Raw genomic sequence first — 22,037 nt, forward strand, 5'->3', positions numbered from 1 at the left:
AGCCAGGACCAGCATGCAGATCCCCAGGTCCTAGTGATCCCCACTGTGATGCTCTAGCTGAATACAAGTAGGATGCTTAGCATTATGGCTCAAAGCATCCCTGCAAGTACACTAAGTTCCACTTGTTTCCCTTGAGAAACAGCAGAAAAGCATATAGAGAGAGATTAAGAAAAGTTAGGCTCTAAATTTAAACAATGACTGCACCATTAAATGTAGGTTAAAAAAAATCAGATTATCGAAATGTACAGGAATAGTGACCAAGAAGTCAGTAGGAACAAGTTGCTGTCCCTACTTGGGAAGTTTCTTCTTCATGAAAAGTAGCAAGAAAATGATAGGGACTTGGGCCAGAAATTAGGGGTGGCAATTTCAAGCATTAAAAATCTGGTTAAAAAATATATTCATAACAACACATTCAAGTTTCTCATTGAAATTTTTTTAAATATTTTATTTGGAAGCATTATACAAGCTGAATATTTATTGCCATTCCTTGCACTTGGTACCCTTGTGATAATTATACAATACAAAGAAAATGTAATGACTATTTTCACCAAAACCCATAAAAGATGCCCCCCAAATTCCTCAGTGTGCCACAAACTTACCCCAGTGTGCCACAAAGACATAATCATTTTCTGTATGTGACAGGAAGTCTGAGAATATCTATGCATAGCTAGACAGTCTCTAATATGGAATTATCCAGAACATGTTCAGTACATTTAATGAGGTTCAAAAAATACCTTCATCCAAAAATAATGGAAAGGAACCAGAAAAACTGTGATATATTTACATGAAAGTACAAAATCTTTTATAAAATTGTCTTGAAAAACAGAGTTTCACCATATTTACCAAAAAAAAAAAAAAGTTAAAGAACTAAAGAAACAGTAGACACGGTGATAAAAAATGATAAAACTTCAGTCTGATGCCATAATTGCAATCATATTATTAATTTGAGGAAATAGTTAAAAGCCCAGTGATTATTCCATATACTCATCTGAATTATTTCCTTTAAATAATGGTTATATTGGGGAATTGGTCAATTAGCCCTCTGTTCTTGTACTCCCATCTTGCCTTTTCCCGAAGCCCTCTACTGAGATGACCCACAGAGGAGGTCTTTCCATCATGTTCTATGAGGGGGTACCATATGCAATCTGCTGGCTTGCCTTAAGAAAAGCACTAGGAGGCACTGACAGCTCCACTATGAGCGATACCAGCCCTCAGGCTCCCATTGAAAATGTACAGGTAAGATTTCAGAGAAAGGCACCAAGACAGAACAGTGCCAGCTATTTCCCCATTATGTGTCGGATCACAGTTTTGTGTTTTGTTTTGTTTTGTTGGTACCGAGGACTGAACCCAGGGGCACTTAACCACTGAGCCACATCCCCAGCCCTTTTTTTATGTTTTATTTAGAGATAGGGTCTCGATACATTACTCAGGGCTTCTCTAAATTGCGGAGGCTGGCTTTGAACTCACAATCCTCCTGCCTCAACTTAATGAGACACTGGGATTACAGGCATGTGCCACCAGGCCCAGCTCAGATCATATTTAGTACCTGGTCATGTAGAATTTTCATTCCAGGAAGCATTAAGGTGACATATTTACAGTAATGTCAAGCAGAAAATTTGCGGAAGGGAGAAGGAAAATCATCCACCATTTAGACTGCAATGATAGCTAATAAATGCCCTTAGTAAGCCTAATAAGCAATGACTTAAAATATATTAAATTTACATTAAAAATATTTGAAATAAAACCTCTCAAGCAACTAAGAGTGCTTTTAACATAAGAGATTTTTAAAATAGTAGTAGCAATAATAATTATTGCATTGTTATTAATCCCTAATAAACTATTTTTATAATAAAGAATGTCACAGACACTAGATCTCTGGATCTCTAAAAATCTTAATAAATATATAGAGTTTGTAGAAAACATAACCTTACTGGAATGTCCCTTATATTCAATTAAAAGGTAAAATTAAAACCTCAGCCTAGGTAGCAGCTCCTAAAGCCTCAAGAACACTTGTTAAGTTCTATACTTTCTTTGGTTATCGTCTCTAATTCCAATCCTCAAAAAATAAATGAATTCAGAACATTAAAATAAGATACATTGTATCTGGTCTGAAATTACAGTATTATTAAGTATTTGAAAAATATCCAGCATTAGGTATGAACTCAACTATTAACATAAGTTTGAATTAATATATACTTTTAAAAATTAAATATTTAGGAAAGGCATTAATAATATATACTTTACTTTCAGAATCACAGGTTATCAACAATACAGTTTTCAACCTGTCAGTAGGAGGTCAAATGCAATGCAAATATATTGCAATCATTTTTTTCAAAATTAGCTTTAAAATATCACATGGAATTAAAACATTGCAAACAACTATTCATCCGTTGGGTTATTCAACAGTCGTTTCAAGAAACCAGGCACACAAAAAGTACTCATATATAGTATAATACAGATGTGTAGCAATTATAAATATATCATGTTAAATGACTTCAATTTGTGCTAGTTAACAAAGAATCCCTTTAAGTTATTTTTGGCATGGTGCCAGAGGCTTTGTCAAGACTGACTGTAAGGCATTGCTTGTTTGTAAATTTACAATTCATAGCACTCGGAGTCTTCAAGTAGATGTACAGTTAAAATGTAGGTTTGTTCATGTATTCTTCCATTGTCTGAAAGAGAACAATGAATTAGAACAATTTTCCCTTTAAGCCGCATTCTGTAGCAAACAGTGAAATCTTTTTCATTCTTTTGGATATTTTTTGCCATTACTGAAAAAAGTTTTCAAAAGCATTTGTGGACATAAATCTTTGCATTCTGATAGAGAAAGGTGGTTTGAAGTTTAAGTATCATTTGTACACATGACCATATGGCTGGAAAAGCTAAGCTTGATCATCCGATGAGTGTCTGCTAAGAGAAAAGCAGAAACCACACCTGTCAAGAAGCACTGTTGACTCAAGGTGAATGTGTCTGCTAAAGGATCATGAGGACCGCATCCAGGAATGTGTCTAGGGAGGCCTGAAGGGCACTTGCAGAGCACATGTCCTGCTCCCTACACTGTGCAGAACATCCTTGGTACACTTACTGCCAAGACATAAATGATACACCATGATTCTGCAGAACGGTGGCCATGGGTTTTGAAAGGCTTTCCTCCCAAGTATACAAATCATGTTTTTTCATCCTACTCATCAGTTACCAAGTTTGCCAATAAGACACAGCTCCATATTTCTTTTCTTTTTCTTTTTTTTAAAAAAAAAGCGTTTAAAGAGATTCACAATCATAGGTACAGTAATGCTGCAAGTACTATACTGTACAAGATGGGTTGACTTTCCATCACCCTCCCTCCTACCACAAACACATATGTTTGAGAAACACCATAGCCCCAGGTTGAATCAATAAGAGAGCTCAGAAGGGCAGCAAGTCTTTCCTGGGCAATACCCTGCCTCTTCTGTGCTGAGTCGCCATCAGTTCTATTAGCAACCCCTGCCTCACTTGTTCTTAAGTTCAGACCTCAGTGTCTGTGACTCATTCGAACCTGCCAGGAGAGACACTGACAGCTTGAACCAAATAGACCAAGGTCATGGCCAACCAAGATCGCCAGGGGGAGACCGTAGTTAGAAGTCAGCTTTTCTAACTGCTTCTATCTGCCTTCTAGAATTCAGTGCTCTTCTGCTGAAAATACTGCTACTAAATCACCCACACTTTCTTCAAAAGCTCTTAGGCCTCCTAAAAAGCATTGGCCAACAGAGGCCCACATCCTTAAGGCTTCTGTCCTGTATCTCCTCCTAAAGATGTCACCCATGTCTTTTAACTTAGCTGGGGTACCATGCCAGCTAACAGACCATGTCAGTTTTATGAAACATGGAATTCATACCTTTTGAAAGGAACACAAAATTACAAATATAAAATTAAGTATAAAGTTTACTTGAAATGATGAGAGGTTACTAATATTAAAAAGATGGCAAATATAACAAAATCCAGAATAGCATGCTATTCTCATTAATTAATGGCCAATGCTCTTCTAACATATCTTAGGTTGACTGTAGGGCTATATAAAATACCTTCCTTTTGCAAATTTGACGAAAATGCATGACAATATGAGTACATAGTTCCTTTCTGCAGTCTTGAAGAAGCCTGAGTCAGTCAAAGGCCCTGGAGTAGACACCTCACTGGCTTCGGGGCTCACTGGCCTCTAGCTATCAGCACTGCTCACACTACCAGATGACACAGACTGCTGACTGCTGCGCTGACTGCCTTGCCTGAACCCAACTGTCACTCGATCTACATGAACCAGTAACCTCAGAGGTGGTATTTTCTTGAGTTTGTCACTTGAAAGGTTTGGAGCAGACTTTTAAAACAGACACATCCCTAAAGAGGTGTGCCCTTACCTTTGCAAGAAGAGGGCTGGAGTGTGTACCTTGGGACACCTTCTGGCTCTATCTAGCACTGTGGTGTGCATCTTGTGCATTCTGCACGGTACATGCTATGCCTACTGCACTCTGGTTTGGCTTAGCTGTTAATGTACTAAGAATGGTGACAGTGTAGGGGCACACTGAGCAGGTTGCTCCTACATCCACACATGCACATGAGGCATCCTGTTGCTTGAGCTTTCATGTACCATTTGACTTTCCCTTCTTTATGTTATCTTTTTGTGTATGACATCTGCTGATGACTGCCCCTACTGGTAACCCTAGGAATTGCAATCCCTGTGGGTAGTTATCTCTTAGTTCGAATTTCCTTTGTTTCTAACAACTTTATGTCATCATATCCACCTTGTTACTCCCTCCCAAATAAGTCATCCTCAACCAATTAAATTTCGACTTTCCTTATTGTCAACATCTAGCCCCGGTACACTAGGAATAAGCCTGGAGCATCTAGAGTTTTGAGACTCTGAAACCATGAGGTCTTATTAAATGAGTAAAGACAGCTTTTATTTATTTATTTTTATCCTAAGAAACTTTTATTAAGTAGATTGGGGAAAAGGCTCCGGACCTACTTGGAGAAGCTACTGTGTTCTTAAAGTAAAATCAATGTCATGAAGACCTTTCCTAGCCTACAGTGAGGACAAATATTGTCCAAAGGACAGGAAATCAAGAAAGCACTTTTTTTTTTTCTTTTTTGCCTTTATGCAATTATTTTCTCCTACTCATTCTAAACTTTCTGAATCAGGCAAGATAGATAAAGTTAATTTTCAACAAGCTCACCAAAATGCCCATGAACTTCACTGAAGGGAGTACCAGAGCCCAAAAAGACACTAGTGACACTTTCTCTATTGGTGGATACTATTTATTCAATCAGAGCTATTTAAGGGCAGCATGACATTGCTACTTGCTGGGGAACATAGGGTTAAATGCAGGTCCCTGAGACCCACCCATCAAGTTTGTCCACTTAAGTGTGAAAGAATTTACTGGTAAAATACCTGCTTTTCATATTTAGATGAAACTAGAAACACCACATTCACCACAACCTCTTTAACACTCTCTTTCCTACAGAAGGGGAAATTTCAAAATAATCCAGGTATGTCTTGGCCCCAATTCAGGAAGCTTTAATTACTGAAGCACCAAAGACCCTGTGAGGAGTCTTTTCCTCCTGTATAGGAATTCCACATTGGGAACCCTGAGGACAGCATTTTAAATAACCTCTCCCTCTCACCCTCTCTACTCTTCCTCCAGCATATTTTACAAAATGTTATTCCATGGGATTTCCAAACCACAGATTTCTCTAGTACCTTGTAAAAATCCCCTTCCAGTGGCATTTTGGAGAGAGCTAAGTAAACCTCAGAGAATTGAAATGCATTTTTAAGGTGAGAACACCTCTAGTAATAAATGCATGGCCTCACATGGAGGCACACGGAGCTGCTTATGGGTGCTCACTCAAATAGGTGTCCTTTTTCAGGCCCACTCCCCTAAAGACTGATGCCCTCCATGAGCAGGAGCAAGAAATCAGCTCAAAGGAGTACCAAACATGCTGGGAAATCATTCCTAATGTTGTTAACTTAATCAGCCTCTTATTTCCAAAGAGCAGGAAGAATGGCTTTAATGCCAATTTTAAGAAGGTACTTAAGGATGCTCTGGATCCTCTTGACCTGCTGTTATGAAAACAAAGATGCAGAGACCCCACTGACACTCTGGGAGAAGGACCTAGCCTTGGCCAAGCTGGGATGGAACTCAACCCACCAAGCACATGCCTGAGCTGGGGCTGATCAAATCATCTGGTTTTGGAGAGCAGAAGTCAGTGGATCTAACTACTCTTTATCACAGTGTCCATGGGAGGACTGAAGGAGGTAGCATAGGCTAAGTTCCCCATTAGATATGATGCAAATCTGGGCTGCTACTAAAAGAAAAATCCCACAATATAAGAATCACAGAGAGTCAGGAGCAGTACCAAATGGATTCTTCAGAGCCCATTTATATCTCAGCAAGCATCCACAGTGCTTCCAATTTATTTATGCAAACAGGAGCACACGTTTGGCCTTCCCAGGAGGTGTAAGAAATTTTAATTAAAATGATAAATGCCATGTTCAATAACAAAGCCCTAATATTCCTGGCAAATGAAATAACTATGTACTGCTATTCTCCTTTCTCAGGCAGCACAGATATTTCAATGAAAGTCTTTTTATACATCTCATAACATTATTTTTTCAAAGAATAACACCAAGAATTTGATATCTTTTTGATAGTGAGATATCCTAACACTAAAATGTTCATCCAAACAGGACCCATCTGCTTGGGTTCAAACTCTATTGCCCATTTATTAACTGTGTAAACCTGAGCAGGTCATTAATCTTCTGATGCCTCTATTTACTCATCCGTAAAATGGAGTAACAATAATAGCTACTTCTTAGAGTTACTGAAAGAAATAAGCTAATACATGTGAATTGCTTAGAAACTATACTCAGCACAAAGTACCAACAGAATGGTGGTTAATATAATATTTTTTTGAACCTGGGGTCATGTTTGACCACACTCCCATTTTATTTTTTGAGATGGGGTGTCATTAAATTGCCCAGGCTGGCCTTGAACTTGCAATTCTCTTGTCTTAGTCTCCTGAGTAGCTGGGATTACAGGGCTACCCTGTAATCTTATTAACAGTATCGTCACCACCATCATCGTCATCATCTTTTCCTACGCAATGGAAAATTGTACTGACCTCTTGTAACATATCAGAGTCTTCAATAGCTTTGACAGCAGTTTTCTTGGATGTTTCCTGAATTTCTCCACCTATTATAAATTCATCAAGGATAAAATATGCCTTTTCAAAATTAAAGATAATATCCAGCTCGCAGACCTGGTAGGACAAAAACAAATGTTTTGATAAAGAGGCAGCAGCAGCAGTGGAGACCCTCCCCAGCATCCCCAGCTTTCCCACGGCTGCACCCATGCACACACCAAAGACGGAAGGGTCAGATGGTATTTTAAGCACAGAAAAGTAGAACTAAGGAATCCCAGGCCCTTTATAAAAGTAAAACCACATTCTATTAAAGCAGACCTTCTCCTTAGAAAATAATATTTTATGCTGCAACAAGAAATTTGAGACTCAGTGGAAGAAGGAGGCTACTCAGCTCCTCCACCCACCTGCAGCAAATAATTGAACCCTGGCTGTGTTTCAGGCACAAGGGCAGAATTTCATTTCTCCTACCCTTTGGTCTGAAAATCTTGGCTTTAGGACTCTCTCCTAGCTTTAAAAGCTCACTCTGCAAATTAGCTCAAAAACGCTAATTTTTTTCTCAAAATTAGCCCACAAAACAATGTTTTTTTAAAATTTAGAGTGTATCAACCTCTCCCAGAAGCCCCATCCCCAGGGTTTCTGGGTCAGGGCCAGAGTGTCCCTCTAACAGATTCCTAGAGAATGCTTCTGGCCAGCCGGACTTCACATTAAGAACCACTGTCACAGACTAATGCAGAGTCTGCTAGATCTCAGTGTGTAAGTATAGAAAGTGTCAAGGCTACTGTCATAATCCAAATAGGGCTCATTTCCCAGGCGCCCACCAGACAGCAGCTCAAGCACTATCCTTGTGGGTCTTCCGCCTTATTCCAAAGACTTTGACACCTGACCTTCTCTTTGTATCCACAGTACACCCATCCACCTGGAGCTGCCCTCTTTTGTTGGCTCATTCAAAATCTCCAGTCCTCCACCACACTGTCCTCTCTCAGGAGCATCTGATATATTTCACCAATCTGCCTCCTAAACCTCCTCTCCCTTGCTCCCCTGACCTTGGCACGCTCATTAATGCCTGTCCACCTCTATCTCTGATGATTCTTTCTCAGGCTCCTCAGATGATTTGTCTCCTCCTCCCCAATTAAGAAATATTTATGAGTACTTGGGACCTATCAATCATCAGAACAGATGACATCTCTGCCACACACTGCCTAGATTTTGGCCATCTATCTTCTCCTTAAATATTCTGTTCCTCAACACAGCCTCTTCTCTTTGCAATATTCACATTCGCCCAAACGATCTCATGGGCTCTCAGAGCTCTGTCCAGCACCCAGGAGGCTCAACACACTCTGATGTCCAACCTGATCTCCATCTGGGGCATCAGGGTAGACATTACTACCTGGATATTCCTCCATCCAGATCGCCATGCCACACATCGATCTGAACTCTTCCTAATTGCTCAATCTAACCCCTTCTAGAGTTCAGTTCATTTTACCCTCCCCTCGTTCCTTTCCATCCCTTGGGCTTGCCCTCCCCTTTTAGTAACCAATTCCTATTGACTCGACCATCTAAATAATCCCTATCCTTCCCTCTCTCCTCCCACAATCCCCCCCCACACACCCTGCTCCACTTCACAGCTGCTCAGACCTACAAAACCTCTCACTGGGCCCATTGCAATGACCTTCCAGGTGGTGTCTGTGCCTGCTCAGAACCATCCATCACTCACACTGCTAAAACACTGATCTTGTACCTCTCTGGCATGAGGTCATGTTCAGGACCAAGTTCAGCTCCTTACCAGCACACAGGGATCTGACTACCCAGCCCAGGCCCTGCTCTCTGCTCTCCTGTGCCGATGCTTCTCCTGAGCTACAGCCACACGCACCACAAACTTGCCATGTTCTTTCATGCCTTCGCCCTGGCACATTCCAGCAATTCCTAGAATGTTCTACCAAATGCCCTTTCTTTTATCTTGCTGCTGGCAAAACCAAGCTCATATTTCAAAGCCAAACTGAAAAGTCTCAGATGCAATGATTTCCCCAAATCCTCTTCCCATTCAGATCCCACATGGCTTCCCCTCCGTTCTCACATCTGGGCACTGGTGTGTTCTAATCTACTGTCCATAAGGCAGAGACCCTGTTTCAGTCACCTTTATATCCCTAGAATCTGGCACACAGTGGAGCACAATAATTTTGGAATGCAATGAATCTGGGTTGGCTATCATACAGGCCTAGTTTTTAATCACACCAGGGATTAATGACTCCCCAGATAAACAATTCTCTGATTCCACCAAATGCTATAACTTTATGTAAAATGGGTGTCAATATTTTAGCAAATTGCTCCATATATTTAGAATTCAGGTCAATAAACTTACAACACAGAACTGGTTTATGTTGACAGATAGAATTGAATCTAGAAGCATATGAACAAATGGATAGAATGCCACTGTAATGGATGGCCAGCTCAGAAAAACTCATCTAACTCATCAGCAAAGGTTACAATCTCCTCATTCATTAGAAAACAACATTCATCAACAATAAGTAGATAGAGAGGAAAATAAATTATCTGTATTTAACCCTTCCTCCCTCAAGAATCTCTCTTTATGTGTGTATGTGTGTGCCCACATAAACAAATATGAATAATCCCACAATTAAAATCTGTCCACTAAAACATGACCCTATAACTTCCCAGACCAATAGGTTTCCCTCTTGAGACCCCCCATCAGGGAGAAAATGGCATGATAAAAGGGTACGTCCACAGTTTATGAACTCTTTGTTTTACTTCTCATTGTAAGAATTTGAATGAGAGTGGAATGAAGTTTTCCAAGTGAAAATCTGGACAGATCAGAAAATAGTGTGCACCATGCACCACTATAAACAAGCGGGGAATTACAGCACACACCAGGGAGGAGATCTGCAACATAAATGATGGTGGGGAAGGGGAAGGAGATAGTGTCCATGATACAGAAAGAATCCTTGCAAATATCTAAGATTAGTATTGCAATTGGAAAAAAAAATATTAAAAAGTAAAGACTGTTTAAGAAACAGTTCAGACAAAGCAAGAAAGGGAAAATGCCAGCACACATCTAATGCGGCCTGCAGCTCGCTAGCAATCAGAGAAATACAAATGTAAATTAAAACAACATTCACTGCTGCTGATGTATGGATATATAGGTTTTTGTACCCACTGTGAGTGGAATTTATGGATTTTATAGACTATTGTAGTATCTATCAATTGTAAACATTGTAAAACTTCCACAAAGAATTTCTCATATTATACTCAAACCAGTGTACTAAATACAATGAACAACAAAGATTATGGTAGTATCATTTTTAATAATAATTTGAAACAACTTAAATTCTATTCATAGGAAGTTGTTTAAATAAAATATGTATACACCCACAGTGGCATGGGAATTCTGTATAGGTGTTGGGAAGAAGGAGATTTACCGGGATTGATATGGAAAGAGCTTCAAGATAGACTTGTAAGGAACAACAACAAAAAAAAAAAAATGTTGCAGAGTCATATGCATAATGCAATCCCATTTATCTAAGAATAAAAATTATGTATGTCTTGAAGGATATGAAAAATGTGCATTACTTTGTAATTTTCAGCAATATAACTAAACAAAAAGAAATCACAGTAGATTAGACATCCACACACAGGAAAGAGGGTATGAGAAGTAAGCAGTTACCAGAGGTCAGGAGAGGCAGAAGTCGGGAGTTACAGGAGCGATAGCAGAGGAGCCTTAGGGTTCAAGGTGGATGTACATCAGGAATCCAAGATAGACAGGAGCCTCATCAGGACAAACCAGCAATCAGAGTCTAGCAAGTGGACCCAACAGATACTAATGCAAGTTCTCTAGGAATTTGTGACACCCCACTCTGAGAGCAGCACCTATCCCCAGGCCTGTAGGGTCTTCCAGTAGCCATGGGGCAACAAATTTACTGCACCTAGTTTCAAGGGATAAGAATAAGGTAAGGTGGTATGCAGATCCAGTTACATAAAAACATACATACTTTGATATACAGTTACTACCTCTAGATCATTAAGAGAAATGAATAAACAAGTTCATTGTCATTATCGAGAATTCTGATAATGAGCAAATATTTCATATACAGCAACTTCAAAATGCTATTCTCTGGTTAATCTTTGAGACTAACTCCAACTGAGAATAACATCCCTGGAGAACCTTATGCAAAATTCAAGTTTCTTCAGTTATTGCTTCATTACTCAAATACTTCTAAATTCCTCAAGATTCTGCCTCAATGCTTACAAGACTCCACTCTACCTAATTATGTGAACACCTGTGGCTTCCTGCACCATGTTAATATACACATGAACCTCTTTACTCATTTTTTCCTTATGTTAGCTATAGCATCAAGAATAAAGTTGACAATAGCAGAATCTTGACTTCCTTCTTGTGTTTTACTATAATACGGCTTGTGGGTCTTTTCTTTTGGCAGAAGCCCTGCTGCAGTGAAGTTATTTCTGACATTTCACCAACTAAATTCTTTTGAGTAGAGTCTAAAAGCACCTGCCCTTAACTGAATTTTGTTCCAATGTCAATACAAAAAAATTCAAACTGCAGGCAGGAAATGCTTCAGACAATAAGAAACTACATAAATACTATAAAGCTATGTATAAAATAAAAAGTTATAATACAACATACGACTATACGGCAATTTAGAGTTTATAAAGTTTTGCTCTTTACTTTCTCTTTGACCCTCATAGCGAGCAGCTCCATGAGGCTAGCAAAGCAAATACTTCTATTAACCTTTCTGAATGCCATTTTTCTCATCTGTAAAATGGAGATAGATGATGGGTCTTAAATCATGGGTGAGTTAGTACAAGCTGACAACAGGACTCGGCAGGATGCATAGTGGTCCCTACATGAAGTTCAAAAACTTGCTGGGATGGCCAAATCTGGGTACTCTGAGTGCATCAGTAAAACTTCATACCACAATCTGTAATGGAAAGTTTGGTAGGTATCTAAATCCTCAAATAGACGCTTATCTACTGTGAGACTCTAAGGCATTTCTTCTTAGCCTCTATAAATTGGGGTTAATGCTACTTACTGAAGATCGAAAGATTAACTAGTTAATCCTTGTAAATCTCCTTGGAATTGAAAAGTGCTAAAAAATACATAACTTAAATTAGTAACCAGAGATTTTGATTTCTCTGTCTTTGGAAGATAATATTTGCCTGAGTTATAAGAGATGCTGAGGACAATGTTTTGCCTTGGATAATAAAAGGGCATGGTTAAAGGGAACACAAAAGGAAAAGACAAATATATTATTTCTGAGATGATGTCAATGAAAATCGGCACTTTGCTCATCACTGTTAATTAATAAGAATTGAAAGGGGCTGGGGATGTGGCTCAAGCGGTAGTGCGCTCTCCTGGCATGCGTGCGGCCCGGGTTCGATCCTCAGCACCACATACAAGAATTGAACACCTACTGGGCACAGAGCCATGACGGGCTCTTAGCTGCTCTTAGCATAATCAAAGATTCATTGAATTTTTTAGTGAATTACATTTTGGCTCATGACAAAGATCGAGCTTCTAAAGGATACCAGAATAGGCTGGAAAATTAATGTTAGAGAGCTGGGAATTCACTCTGACTTTCCTTCTACTTTGACTGGACAAAACATTGGTGAAGGTCATTCAAATTCTCTTGAGACGTGACATGCTCTGAAATACTTGGTTGAATTTCGGTTAGATACACCGAGATCAAAACTCAGCCTCAGTTCACATTATCACACTTGGTTTAATCTAAGAAAACAGAACAGGTCAAATCAGAGTTCAGAAACAAGGGAGAGAAGACGGGTGATGGGAAATTTTGGACTTCAGAAAACTCTTCCAGACCCTTGCAAAGGGCCATGTCTGTAGTTTATTTCAAAGGAAAATAGCAAAATGCTAGAATTCATAGAAATAAAAGAAAGTGTTAAATTAAATTATCTCACATTTGAAACGTTACTTTACATCTGCAAATCACTCTTTAAAAAATGAAAACTTGGTGAAGCAGGAGAAGGAAAAAGAAACAATGGCATAGCTGTCTTATTACTTCTATATTGTCCCACAATTAAAATCCTTGAAGCAGCATTTTAGGACTAAAACATCATTTACAAGGGAGGAAAAGGTGGGGGAAGGGAGGGAGAGAAAATTCTTTCCAAACCTCTCCCAGGACTCATTCTTAAGAAAACTATTGCAACAAATCTGATAAAGCCCTGATCAACTCTGCAAAAACTGCTTTTTCCATTACAGGGAACACAGAAGACTCTTCTGGGAACAAACTCTCCTAACTTCTCTTGATTAAAAAAAAAAAAAAAAAGTCTTTAGTGAGCAAGAGGATAGGGCAGAGAATATTACAAGAGAAAGACATTTTCCAAATCCAATGATATGTTTCTTGAAATGGTGAACTAGATTAAATGATTGGCTAAAATCTGGCTCAGAGCTGGTTACAATGGATGGAAGAAAACAACCAGGTCTCAGATCAGTACTTCAGTGACTTGCAACTTGGTGGTGAGGCAGCTCTTGTGTTAGGGGTGCTCTGACCTGTGCCATGTCCTAAAGGACTGGCGATGGCAGGTATGCGCAGCAAGAACATCACAAGGTTAGAGGAACGGTCAGGGACTGAGTTCTGAAAACTGAAATGCCAACCTAGGAGGTTTGAATTTTATTCATGACAGATAATGAAGAATGACTGCAAAGGGATGCCATGCCTAAGAAAGATGGCCAAGAAAGAAACAGAACAACCCAGAAACAGAAAGGACCCAATGGGAAGTTTAGAAAGCAAAGCAAAACTGAAATCCCAAGTAAACCTCTGCTAGTGAGAGCGGAAGGGAAGAGATGGACGGTAGTCTAATTTGAATAGACAGAGGTAGATTCTACAAAAAAAACAAAAAAACAAAAGAACCCTGTCCTTTGGCACTGGAGAATTCTGGAACATAATAAATTCCAACCTCAAGATAGAACAGGTTGGTTCTAGACTGTGAGATGTCCAGTGAAGCCCATCACCAGTGATGCAAAGAAGAGTCAGCTGGTGAAGGATTTCAGGAGAGAGAGTCAGTAGATACACCAGGAGAGTAGGAAGGGAAGCAGGGCATTTAGAAGGCAAGATACAAAGGACAAGAGCCAGCAGAAATCATTGTCATGGCAAAATAAAGAGGAGGGAACTTAAAGAACACATTGCAATGAGGAAGGATCCAGGGCTGCAGAGAGGGGAGGGAAGGTGGGGACTCAAGAAATGTCACTGGTGTTGACCAGCAGGGAGAGTGGAGGCTAATGTTGTATGCTAATGTTGAATGAATGGGCTGAAGGTTCAGGCAGATCGGGTATGATATGAAATAAGGATAATATTGGTATAGTATGTTACTTGGCAGCAAATGCAAAAGGATTCTGGAACAGCAACGTGAACAGAAAGGATTTGGGCTTTTTTCTGTTTGGTGTTTTATTTTTCCTTACATATTAACAACATTAAAGAATATTTGTAGCATGGGATAAAAATCCAGAAAAGGGATAAAAAGTCAAAAGGAAGAGAGATATCAAAGCCAGTAAGGAATGAGGAAGAGAGCATCAAGGACCCTCCATGACTAAGTTCTGGTTCAGTGAAACAAGGTATAGACACCCCCCCCCCCAGAAAGGTTTGTCTTTCATTTACTAAGAATAACAGGTAGGGAGAAAAGCTGTGTTCCGATCCAAGGTGGACTCGTACTATCCTGGGAACAAACGTGATTCATATTTTAGACTTGGGAGAGAGAAGGAGTGTAATAAGCGAGAGAACCGAAGCAGGAGCTGAGATGGAGACGGAGTCTAACAGAGCAGAGCAACACTTACATTCCCAAAGTATCTGTCCAGCAGCTCCACATAACGGTGAACGATCTCTAGTGTCAAAAGCTCATTGTCTTCATTTTCTACTGCACAGCAAAAATACAAACTAGCATACCTTGAAAAAAAATGAAGAAAGCAAAACAGGATGAGACGTTAAACAACCAAAAGATGGTTTTTCCCAATGAATACACAGTCCCCTCCACTTCTCCAGAGAGTCTCCCCTTCCAAGAATGAAATTATTATTCATCACATCCAATATGTTCCCTAAATAGGAAACAGAATATATACAAACACGGTTGCGATTACATCACTTCTGTTAATTACATGAAAGGCTCTCAACACAATTTTACCTTGAAGAGCTATTATCAGGGGGACAGAATTCTTTGGTCCCTGGTAATCAGGGTGAGCAAACACCCTGATTACCAGGGACCAAAGAATTCTGTCCCCCTGATAATAGCTCTTCAAGGTAATTCTCTCCAGCTTATAAACTGAGCTTTGTAAAATCCAAAGCCCTGACCCATGCTCTCAGGGGCCCTTGCTTCACGCCCTGGTACTTCATAAGGCACTCCAGTCTTTCCGTAGGCATCCCTCAATTTGTCAGCTCTGAGCGTGGACCCGGCAGAAGGATCAGCACTTGATGCTAATTTACTCCATTAAATATCAGTCTGCAGAGGTCACCTCCATTTTTCCTTCTAGGTTTCATAAGCACCCTCTGCAAGGACGCTTCTAATGTTTGCTTTCCTCCTGGAAACCACGGTGTGATGCTGGATGCAGGTTCAGTCAGGTTGGCCATGTTCTGGTCCTACTTAGGCATCAGCTTCTGGTCTTCATGGGCAAAATCACTACCTCCCAGGGCTCAGTTTTCTCATTTATAGAGATTCCTTTCTAGGATAGTCTTACTGTTTCAAACAGATGCAGTAAAAAGAATATATAGGCTTTAAAGCCAGAAAAATCCGGATTTGAGTTCTGGCTCTACCAATTACCAGTCAGTTACTGTGACTGGAAATTAATTCCTTGAACTGTGTCTTCCGTTTACCCAAGAACAAATATGAATAATATGTATATAAAAAGCTGCTCCAGTAAACACAGTCCCCATCTCTCTAGCACATGAACCTGAATTTTCTCCATAGCATGTTACTCACTGAAAATATCTTATCTAAACCAAGGAGTACACTCTGTGACAGCAGGAGAGTTCCTTGTCTGTATCTGTGGCCATAAGTCAGAATGCCAGGAATATGACAGGGGCTCATCCAATATTTCCTGAATTCATCTATGCACAATCAACATACGGGTCTAGTCTTTAGAATCCATCCTAGCCCATGGAAGTCATTTTAATAATAAGAGTTCTTGGCTAGATGGCTTAATGGTACAAGTATCTGAGCCTCAGCCTTCAAAGACTTCAGGAAATGACGTCATTGGTGTTGTAATCTAATATGTTCATGATTAGAACCAACCAAAGCCACAGTGAGAAATCCAGTTCTTATAAAATTACTCACACCTTTTATAAACAAGTTTTAGCTCCTTCCAGTCAATAAAACTGCTTGTCCTGTGACCACGAGAGAGAATAATCTGAACAATTTCCCGAGTGACCTTTTTCCTTTCTTTGTCGGGGAGGGTGGTGTACCATTTCTGCAGCCGCAATTTCCCTTGTCGACTGAAGAGCAATATGAAATGTATCTAGAACAAATAAAAGACAGGGAAAACCAGAACTTGGTCAACCGAGTCATTCTGCAGAGACACAGAAATTCAGTGGGGTTCACATGGGAATATAAATTAGAACAGATGAGAAACACTATCATGAAAATTATCTCATTTGACAAATGTCATGCAACCCATCAGAGAAAAAAAGTGATGTGTACATCACAAACATAGCTTACTTCTATTATAGGGGATGGATTCTGTTTTAAACTTCAATTCCTTTTTAAGATTTCTAGAATCATTTAATGACAAATATATCAAGGGAGTAGTAGTAGTAGTCCTTGAAGAAAATATGCAGGGCAGGGAGAATGTTAAAATCAATGGAAGGATTTACTTTAAAAGTTACATCCTAGTTACAGATCACAATTATAGAAACACAATGATGATGTAGAAATAAAGGAGAGAAGGAGAGAAAATAAGGATGAGGTAGGGGAAAGAGAAACCGAGAAGGGGACCATATTTAGGTCTTAAATCTGAGCTCTGCACTCTACTTTGTGGGCTCCTTGGCTGAGAGCTTTGGATCAGCCATCTCAAGTTGCAACTCTCCTTGGCATCTCGGTAGATTTTTTAACAATTTAGATAGCATGATGGCTATACTAGGAAGCAGCCTGATTTTATTTTCAAATGTTTCAAAATGTGTATTTACAATGAAAGTTTAATTTAAATAAATTCTAAAAGCTTTCAATGAGGGGAAGACATTGTAACATCTAGAAATTTACTTTTTGTACTTGGATGGATGGTAGATTTTATTTTCAGAAATTGTCAGATGGCTGATGCTTACCTTAGGAGAGATTAAATTTCCTCAACCCATAGTATTAGAAGGTCAGGCTTAAAAATCATTATTTTGGTTTTAAAAAAATAAAATGCATTGTTTTGGTTAAATGTGTCATAGAGGGGAAAATATATGCTGGAAACCAAAAATAATTACATTTCAAAATTTTTTAACAAATATTCAACTCTTCTTTTACTGAAGGGTTTGGCTCTAAATGTTATAACTTAGGCCTAACATCTCCCAAGGTGGGATAGCTGGGGCCCAGACTAAAACAATTCTTCTTTCAAAGCTTCCCAAAACCCCAACCTACAGAATGTGAGGACTTAATAGCTGATTTTCTGTCTTAGAAATAAAATATCTATGATAGCAAGATCCTGAGGACTAAGACATCCATTGGTGATGAGAAACCAAATTAAAAAGCCCTCCTTATTCCACAGCTTTAAGAAAAACCATCTTCAGACTAAAATTTTAAATACCTGCTTTGCACAGAGCACTTTCTTAAATACCCATTTCACCATCAGCACAGGTATAAATAACTCAGTAATGGAACACAGTAGATATTTCCTAGGAATCATATTGAGAAGGTATTTTTGGTTCGCAGAGATATCATGAACGTGACTGCCATTTTATAAGTATAAAATTGAATGACTGTGAGATCAGAAACCTCAAGTTCTTGAGGTTATAAAAATGTGCACCAAGTTCAAAAGAAGCAACAGATCAACTCAAGTTTATCCGTGAATTGCATTGCCTAAGACGTGGTTGGAAGATCTAGTCCTCAAGTTCTGTTCTAGTGAAGAACCAGGCTTGTGCTGTGAAACCCTGTACCTCTCCAAACTCAAAAACACAGCTTAAGCAAACAGGAAGAATGAATTGTAGTGATTCGCCTCCAGCAATTAATTTTATCCTATTTATCAGTTTAGTCCTTCAGGGCACACTTGACTAACTTGTTTCAAGAGGTTAACTAAATACTGTTTTTGATTAGCATTAGCTTGAGAGTAGGGAAAAAAAAAAAAAAAAGCAAACGGGAGGGTTTTTTCCAGTATTTGCGGAGATAGTCAACTTCAAGTTGATGTCAAAAACAAACTTCACCAGTTTCAGAAAACAACACCCCAATGTCCCTTTTTAGCAATATTTCTGGGAAGAACAGAATAATAGGCTGGTAATACTCTCCCATAAAATCAACGCCCCACAAAGACCTCCCATCCTCACCTCAAAAGGGGATACTTCTGCCAGTCACCATTTTGAGGGGTCTAGTTCACAGATGATCCCACAGATCCAAAGATATCAGAAGAATCAAGACTTCCTTGCCCCCAGAGTATCCACTAGAGCAGTTCCTCACCTCAAAGGGCAGAACCTCAAATTCTCAGTAAGATCCAGGAGTTGAACTATTCTGGGTGTTTTCTTATTATATACTTTTTAATGCCTACAGTAGCCACTCAGTAAGAAGGGTGGCCTGATCAGGTTACAGCCCTCACAATCGAATTATGTCACCACTAATGTTCCTGCATCAGCACAGGAGCTTTTGGGGACCCCCTCGGATCCAAACTGTAACAGGCATTATAGCAAAAATGCATTGTACTTGCAAACAAAGGATATGAAGGCAATATATTATTAATAGTTATTATATATTAATAGTTGCTACTATTAATATTAAAATTATTAATAATCATTATTTTAGAACAGTGGAATTATAAATGTTATTTTCTTCTTTGTACTTGACTGGATTTTCCAAAATTCATATGTATGATTCTATGACTAGAAAAAAATGCTTAATAAAAAGAATCTTAGTGATTTCAATAAAAATCAGTCAGCAAGGCCTAATACTAAGTAAATGTCAAAGTTCTTTCAACAAATAAAATTATACCTCAAAGAGATGGCATGCAATTCAGGGGAACCTGCAGGGTGGCAAAAGCAATAGGGTCTGTGTGGCTGCCAGGGATCAGACGGGAGAGGAGCCTGGTGGGGCTGAGCAGAGGGCTGTCGGCGCAAGGAAGATATCCATGTGATACTGTGACGGTGGGTGTGTGGCTTTACGAGTGTTTCCAGTTGCTAGAATGTCCAAGACAAAAAGAGGACCTTAAAGGGCTTTAGGTGGACTTACTACTGAGTGGACTTTGAGTGATAATGATGAGTCAGTATAGGTTCATCAGAATCACAGATGTGCCCTCAGGTTCAGGGTGGAGACTGTGGGGGAGGCTACAGGTATAGGGGGAGGGGTATATGGAACATCTGTCTGCCTTCTACTTAATTTTGCTATGAAAACACCTCTAAACATAAAAAATAAAAAGGACAAACTAACTAGACCAAATGTCTTCCCGCCACAGGACTAAGATGCCAGCCGTGCATAAGGATAGAGATGGCAGTTAAGGAGTACATAAAAATGAGCATCACTGCCTTGTTAGGACCCTCTAATCTTTATTTCTGATTTCAAAGCAATGTTATTTAATTCTGGCAACAAAATGAAGAGAGGGAGGGAGGGAGGGAGGAAGCATGAACGTGTGGTTTAGGGTCTCTTCATGCTACCTGGAGCACTGTTTTGCAACATCAGGCTGTGACCTCCTGTGTTGTAAAATAAACAGCAGATCCCAATCTCCTGTTTTGAGTGAAACAGAGCCTGACAGAAGACACGCCTCAGAGCAGTCACACCTGTTAAGGGTTAAAGATCGTGACCAGAAACTTTTGTTCCCACGGCATATACTTGTACTTGGTAGAGGTACAAAACCCATTTCCTGCTATCATTCGTGGCTAAAAGAAGGAGAAGAAGAAAGAGGAGGAGTGAGGGAAAAGGACAAGGAGAGAGATGACAAGCATATGAACACAGCAACAAGGTCACTCACAACAAGGTGAAAAGTAAAAGAAATGTTTAATATAGAAAAGCAACTTTTTATTTAGTGTTAATATTTAAACTCAGAAGAATATTGGGTACCAGGAAGAAGAAGAAAAAAAGTGTATATATGTGTGTATACATGTATATAAACACACACATATATATTTAAAAAGTGTACACACACACACACACACACTTTTTTCCAAGTACGGGAAACAATTATTTGGATAGGACTCTGTATGTGCCAAACCATTACATTTTAAACAGTCAGAAAGCCAACCTTCAAGAAGGGCAGTAAAGATTAAATAGCTAAAGTCCTTATGAAAAATAGAAAGATATCACCTTTGAAGCAGAAATGGATTGAAACTTCTTTTCTGTCATGCTGACACACTAAATAATCAAGTAAAATGGAGAAAAATACCTCCCTCGGTTACAGGTGTCAGTTTGAAAGCCCTCGTGGGGCAATCAGCACCCTCACCTCGTTGCAAGATTAACCCAAGATAATCTCAGGAGAAATAATCACATCAGCAGCTAAAATAATTGGATTTCAGAGAGATCTGTTGGCATAAATAATTTATTCATTTGACCACTCACTATTTGTGGTGTGCCTAGGAGGTGCACTACAAAACAGACACGTATAAGATAATTGGTTTTCCACCTGGGAAGCTTATAGTTGTGATAAGAAATCAAAAGAAATTTCAAGGTAAACATATGGAATTAAGCACAGGCTTTTATCTCCTCTCCTACCCCAAATACCACTGATAGTGGCAATAGTGGAATTGAAAATAAATGTATCAAGCCCCTGAGACTAAGATGGCAGGGGAGGTGATGGCAGCCTTTGGATGCTGGAGAGGAGACAGAGTGTGATGGATGACTTAGTAAAGCAGGGGCAGCTATGACTGAACAAGGTGGTCTCCAGAGAGAAGCAGGTAGTTCTTACCAGCGAATGCCTGAGAGCAACACTTGGAGGCACATATCCTTAGAAAACGGGGCTGAGGAAAAGTCCTGGAAACAGGAGGCTGACCCAGAAATCTTCCTGTAAAAAACTGGTATTTGCTACTTGCAGAATTTTCAGGGATGAGAGCCAAGTGAGAACACACGTGCATGTACATATGCCTACACACACACACACACACACACACACACACACACAGCAATACATTCCCAATGGCTTTGTTAAAGGACACGGAAATTTAAGGAAGGTCATGCATTGGAAAACGTAGGCACAGCTTCACCACAGACATGTGAAAAGCGTGCTGCCCTATGATCTTGCATGTCAAGATATCACTAGGCAACAGGAATTTCTCAGCTCCATTAAAATCCTGTGGGACCACTGCCATATATTGCTGTCCATTCTTAACAAAAATCTCACTACGTGGCATGACTATGCACTTCAGAGTTGTATCAACACTCTGAGGACTCGCACAAACCATCTAGGTCCTTAAGTAATTGTAGACGCCTGCAACCCTCCTGGATCTTACACCAAATCCAGAGCTAGCAAAGCCCTGCATCTTCATTTAAGAAAACAAAGTGTTTCTGAGCCTCCACCTCCAGCTTTTTTTCTAAGATAAAATTTCTTCATTCAAGAAACTGATTCCTGTACATAATGGTGGGATTTGTTGATATGCAAACAACATAACATTATAAGTTGGGCAAGATCATTACCTAATATTTCCCTTTCCCCTCCCCTAGGCAAGGTCCCTCTCCTCTCCTCTACTGGACTCCCTTCAGTTTTCATGAGATCTCTACCATCT

The 22,037-nt window shown here is 39.5% G+C and overlaps 1 protein-coding gene across 1 annotated transcript in view; it reads right to left on the reverse strand.

Annotated features, from left to right (window-relative positions):
• Window positions 1-438: 438 nt before the first annotated feature.
• The window catches only part of Ap1s3 (adaptor related protein complex 1 subunit sigma 3), a 53,807-nt gene continuing 32,208 nt past the window's right edge, over window positions 439-22,037 (reverse strand). The window contains exons 2-5 of the mRNA XM_015481456.2: window positions 16,485-16,663; window positions 14,993-15,101; window positions 7,150-7,287; window positions 439-2,672 (exon numbers count right to left, since the gene is read on the reverse strand). Coding sequence (XP_015336942.1) covers window positions 2,637-2,672; window positions 7,150-7,287; window positions 14,993-15,101; window positions 16,485-16,663 — 462 coding nt within the window. The 3' untranslated portion in view covers window positions 439-2,636. The remainder of the gene's footprint in view (window positions 2,673-7,149; window positions 7,288-14,992; window positions 15,102-16,484; window positions 16,664-22,037) is intronic.

The sequence above is a fragment of the Marmota marmota genome, unplaced genomic scaffold (genome assembly GCF_001458135.2).
Source record: "Marmota marmota marmota unplaced genomic scaffold, marMar, whole genome shotgun sequence".
In the NCBI taxonomy this organism is placed as follows: Eukaryota; Metazoa; Chordata; class Mammalia; order Rodentia; family Sciuridae; genus Marmota; species Marmota marmota.